The sequence below is a fragment of the Rhamphochromis longiceps genome, linkage group LG12 (genome assembly GCF_057381845.1).
Source record: "Rhamphochromis longiceps isolate RC_006_pf linkage group LG12, R_longiceps_female_GT1.1, whole genome shotgun sequence".
Classification (NCBI taxonomy): domain Eukaryota; kingdom Metazoa; phylum Chordata; class Actinopteri; order Cichliformes; family Cichlidae; genus Rhamphochromis; species Rhamphochromis longiceps.
The window spans coordinates 18447116-18453008 of NC_140568.1; the positions used below are offsets into that span (position 1 = coordinate 18447116).

Sequence of the window (5893 nt, forward strand, 5' to 3'; positions counted from 1 at the left end):
AGGTGAGTGCGTGCTCTAAGCAGATTTAGCAGAGTATGAAAGATGAGCGTGAAACAACCACAAAATTAGAGGTACCCTCATCCCCTCCCACTTCCAGTATGTTTTGTTTCCCCTTTTGTTCCTCTGCCGTCTGTTGAGTGCACACTTCATAAAGGCCATTTATAATCCCGCTGTCTGGAACATTTCTAGCCAGCAAGAGGTGCTGACTGTTTATCTGCGTTAAAGTGTCAACATCACACTTAAGCTGTTAGAATAATTAGCATTTTTGACAAGCTACTCATCACACGTTTTCTGTCACTACTTGGGTTTTTTTCTGTTTTCCTGAATGAATGATTGCAAGTGCTGAATGAATGGTGGATGTGGATCACAGCCCCCCACCTCCACCACCAGCCCAGAGTTTGTTGTTTTGATTACCCGCACCCCCGCCCCCGTTTGTTATCTCTGTCATCATCATGTTCGGCACTCATCAGGACACCGGTGCAAGTAAACGAGGTGAAATCTTACTATAAATAAATACAAATAAAATACCTAAAATAAAAAAAAATGCGAAGCTTGGTTTCAAAGCTAATTTTTAGAATTAATTTTAGGTAGCTTTTAATTCAACCCAGGTTAAAAAAAAAATACGAGCAATTAATAGATAAAAAATACTAATACTTTGCTATAATTAATTCATTAATTAATAGCTGGTTTAGGCATGCGTGGCTGGAGGTGAGTTTATATACTGTATGTGTGTTTGGAGACGCCTACGCCTCTGAGGGGAGAGAGAGAGGGGGGAGAGAGAGAGCACAGAGTGGAGGATTGTGCATCAGTCTGTTGGCGCTCAAATGGGTAATTGCGCACACAGCCGACTGGACTATAGTGGCGACTCCAAGTACGACCCAGGTGTGAAGGCGTCCTATTTCTGAGCGGCATGCAGGGATCAGGGGGTTTGGACCGCTACGGAAAACTTGCTTCTGCTGCTCAAGTCATGCTCAATGTGCAACTCTGAAGCCGCATAAACTGCGACTGAGAGCAGTTTAACGCGTCTCTTATCGTTCTTTTTTTTTAACCCCCCCTAGAGGATTACTCCTTCCCTCGGTAACCATGGGTAAGTCATTATGTTCCTCACAATTTAGTGACACAGTTTCTCCCTCCTGAGGCTCCTCGTAGCCAAGACGACGGCAGTGATCAGTTTTTAATGGCAGATCATTATTATTAATTATTATTATTTCTGTTTAGTTCCTAAACTGAATTTTGCTTTTATTTATTTATTTATTTATTTATTTATTTATTTATTTATTTATTTATTTATTTAATTATTACCTAATGATGGAGGAGGATTTTACGTGTCTGGTCTTTGAAAAGCTAATAATAATTACTGTTATTTGCTTTTCTCTTTATGTGAATATGATCACATATGCATACCTTAAAAATAGCTGACGTCAGACTGTTATCAATTCTTCATGAAGCAGGTCTGGAGTCTGAGACATCAGACCTCAAGCTGCTCCTCTCTCCATGATCTCCTGTTTGAAGGATGAATTCTTTGCCTTTACTTATTTGAGCGTCCTTGAGCAGGCATTTTCTTAAACCATGTCATCTCTTTGATTGCTTGTGCTCCACTCTACCCCCAACAGGTTCTGTGATGTTGGACTGGCGGTTATCATGTCTTCTTCTGCAGGCAGCCGTTTTGCTGCTGCTCAGCAAGGGGGAGAGGATGTGCCCCGTGAGTTGTCGCTGCGAGGGAAAGATCGTTTATTGTGAGTCGGGCATCTTCCACGACGTTCCAGAAAACATCACCACGGGATGCCAAGGTCTGTCTCTGCGTTACAACAACCTGCAGGTTCTGCTGCCGTACCACTTCGCTCATCTTGGTCAGCTTGTGTGGCTTTACTTGGACCACAACTCAATCAATGCCATAGATGCTTTAGCTTTCCACGGGGTGCGCAGGCTGAAAGAACTGATCCTGAGCTCAAACAAAATATCCCATCTGCACAACAACACATTCAGTGCCATACCAAACCTGAGGAATCTGGACTTATCCTATAATCAGCTGCAGTCTCTCCATCCCGGACATTTCTACGGGCTGCGCAAGCTACAGAATCTCCACTTCAGGTCCAATGGACTGAAACAGATCCTCGTTCGTACTTTTTTGGATTGCCGCAGCCTGGAGTTCCTCGACCTGGGTTATAACCGCTTGCGGAGCCTCACCCGCACCGCGTTTTTGGGGCTGTTCAAGTTGAGGGAACTTCATTTAGAGCACAATCAATTTACCAGGATTAATTTCTTTATTTTCCCACGCCTCAGCAACCTCCAGGCTCTTTATTTGCAATGGAACCGCATACGATTCATCAATCAAGGTGTGCCGTGGACTTGGCAGAAACTTCAGAAACTGGACCTCTCGGGGAATGAAATCCAAATCTTGGATCCCGCTGTTTTCCAGTGCATGCCAAACTTACAGATACTGAACCTCGAATCAAACAAGCTGAGTAGCGTGCCTGTGGAGGCTGTGGCAGCATGGACTTCGCTGACCACCATCAGCCTGGCAGGTAACGCCTGGGACTGCAGCCCCAGCATCTGCCCTCTCATGACATGGCTGAGAACCTTCAAAGACTCCAAAGAAATCAGCATGATATGCAGCAGTCCCAAGTCTGTGCAGGGCGAAAGAGTGGTGGACGTAGTGAGAAACCACTCAGTATGCATAGACATGTTAAATGTGTTCTCGACCACTTTCATCATTAGGGGTTCAGCTGAAATTGTGAACATCACAGCTCCCCCGTCTCCCTCTGATGTTACAGACCTGGCTGCACAGACATCCACTGCTTCACCTGACCAGCCTGGCAGGACAGACAGAGAGACAACAGAGTCCATAACTATGAGCTCTACAGCTCACAATTCCCCCGAAACACCTACATCATTTATCCCTGAGCTACAGTTTGAACATATGGCTTTCCATAAAATCATTGCGGGCAGCGTAGCCCTGTTCTTGTCAGTGTCATTGATTCTGCTGGTTATTTATGTCTCGTGGAGGCGCTACCCCAACACCATGAGGCAGCTGCAGCAGCACTCAGTCAACCATAAGCGCAGAAAAAAGGCCCGCAAGCAGGAACAGGACCTTAACTCTCAGTTGCAAGAGTACTATCTGAGCTACCACTCAAACTCGGAGACAATGGACTCCTTGGTGAACGAGCCAAGGCCGTGCACGTGCACTATATCAGGATCAATAGAATGCGAGGTCTGAGCTGCCCACTAAAACACGAGATATAAAGTGCAATTGCTAAGCAGAGGTAGATAGGCTTTGTTTCCCCTCCAAAAAAAAAGATTAAGTGGTTTTTATCTCTAATATGAGATGATAGATTCTGCAGCAGTGAATAAAATACTGGGGGGCATAGTACAATATAATTATATGCAGAGAAAAGAAGATTGGAATGGAGAAATATATTTGGAGAGTTAATTATCGCCCTGACTGACACAAGAACAGTGGCAGGGTCAGTCGGGTTAGCTGTGTCTGACCTTACAAAAAGACTGGATCTTTGCTAACGCGAAAGTCAGCTCCACAGAGAGACTGACCTTATTCTTAGTCAGAGTATATTGCCATAGAACATACGAGCCAACAAAGCCACTTTTTACTTGCAACTGTTTTGTTTTTTTTATTTTATTTATTACTATTATATAGCTTGTAAAGCATTTTGGATAAATGTCAGTACCTTTGAGTGTATGTGTGTATATGAGTGTACTATGGGGATGAACTAATAGGACTGCACCTTATTCTCACAGATAGTTTTTGTCCAGTTAAATTATTTTTGCATTGGGCCCCACAGTATAGCAGTAGCACTACCATAAAAATGGACGAGGGTGGGGGGCAATCACAGAGAACAATCTTGTCCTGAGATCATATGCATGAGGCCGTTCTCTTTACTTTAGATGCTTCTTTCTCCTGTAAAAGGATCCGTCCTGACTACAGAAAAAAAGAGAAAAAATATGTGTGCAATTTGATTTGCTGTGAGAAAAGCCACACAGATGAACAGTATTTAAATACCCATGAGTCTGAATCTCAGGACTGACGTTTTCCAAGCTGTACAAATCTGTCAGGTCCAACAGAAGGCCTTGTGTGTGTGTGTTAAGAAGTAACAATGTTGACTTTCAACATATTTTGTATTGATTACCGCTGTCATTGTATGGACTGTTTGTGTAAAGACGTAATAATGTGGATACTAGGAATTCTATGTGACTGTATAATTAAAAGAAACACTGACAACTGATGAAAAAAAAGAGAGAAGAAAATGTGTGTGTGATGAGAACGCTGACATCTGACGCGGCGCATGGCGAAAAAAAAATCTCTTGAAATCCATGCATTGTGATGTGGATGTTTCACATCTCATTGGATTTGCAGCTGCACGCGAGGGGGAGCTGACATATTTCCACGTGTCTCGTTTTCCTGCTGTCTTCTCTTACACCCTCTCCCGGCACTACAGCATTGATTGTATCTGGGTTAACACCTCAAACAGAGGGTAGGGGGACCGTGTCAGTCCCTGGGATATAGCTGATCTTGTTTTTAAAAAAAAAGAGGAGAGGAGTATTATACTCTGTTTTACTGCGGAAAGGTTTGGTTTAAGTGGAGCCCAAGTAGGCGATGCCATTCTTTGAGACAAAGAGACATTTTTGGTCCCTGAAACCAGAAAGAGATTAAGAATCTCTGCTTTATATAACCATGTATTCACTGTCAGTTTGAAAATACAGCTCTGGTGCAGTGAAAGGAAGGACAGAATAGAGGCAGGCCACTGAGGGACAGTGGGTGTTACAGGTCAAGGCAGTTATGCTATTATGAAGCTATCAGCTGCACTGGTCTGCTTTTTTCCCCATCTCCTCCCTTACGTATTCTCTTTGTGTGTGTGTGTGTGTGTGTGTGTGGTTTGTTTACTGTGTTGACAGAAAAATGAACCTGTGCCAGGAGACATGCAAATGTTCACACGTTGAGCAAGACACACAGGCAGCACTAGTGTTAGCATATATGAGCAATAAAAAGGGGTATTCGTCCCAACGCGAGAGATTCCGCTGAAAAACGGCATCCTACAGTCTCTCCCTCGCAGCTGTCACATTTTTTTTGCTGTCTGCTTTTTTTCTTTCCACCTGTTGTGTTTTGAAGTAAATGCACGCTTGAATCCCTCTTATTATCTGCTATTAGCCCGTTCGCATGTGTCGTGTGCTATACGTGGAAACTTTCTGACAGGTCAAAGGTTGTTTAGATGTGGATTTATGATCGCTCAAAATCCACTTTCCTTATCCTCCAGGCAGGCGTCGAGGCACGCTGCCAACAGAATTTATATCCATAAATCTGGTTTCTAGCTTGCAGATATGATTAATTTCTTCTTGTGGGCCTGTGGGAAAAATGTGAGGCCGCACAAAGAAAAAATACATAATATGAACAGGACAAACGATTTGTTTATCTAATTTCCGCAGCTATTGTAATTAGTGTTTGATTTGTCGTGTAGTGATTGATGAAAAGCAATTCCTTGTGTTTTGAAATGTTTTGGTGTTGTGTGGCTAAGAAAGGAATACTGATTAGAGAGCTGCGGCCTGCATCCTTCAGATCGCTATTGGAGGATATCTGTGCGGATGAAAGATGCTAGGAATGCGCTGCTTCAGCTTCAAGCAACATTGCACAAGTAGAATCACATTTCGCTGGTGAACTCTGTAAAAAGCTAAACCTTTACATACTAAATATCTAATACCTCTGTGAAGTTCAGCTCAACAAGGCCAGAAATGCTCACTTGCTCGCCCCTCCCTGGTGGTCATGAAGTTTTGATTTACAGCAGTCACTGGGGATTTTTCCAAGGTAATGCATGTAACTCTTTGCACAAGGTGTATGCTGGTTATTTGAAAGGTAAGCACACTAATCCTAACGCAGCAGTGATGG

General features: G+C 43.3%; 1 protein-coding gene across 1 annotated transcript; it reads left to right on the forward strand.

Moving 5' to 3' along the window:
* The first annotated feature begins 859 nt into the window (after positions 1-859).
* lrrtm4l2 (leucine rich repeat transmembrane neuronal 4 like 2) lies at positions 860-4194 on the forward strand. Its single transcript, XM_085426916.1, has 2 exons — positions 860-1087; positions 1614-4194. Exons 1-2 carry the CDS (start codon positions 1084-1086, stop codon positions 3215-3217), a joined length of 1608 nt encoding a protein of 535 aa, XP_085283042.1. The 5' UTR covers positions 860-1083; the 3' UTR covers positions 3218-4194.
* Positions 4195-5893: the final 1699 nt, after the last annotated feature.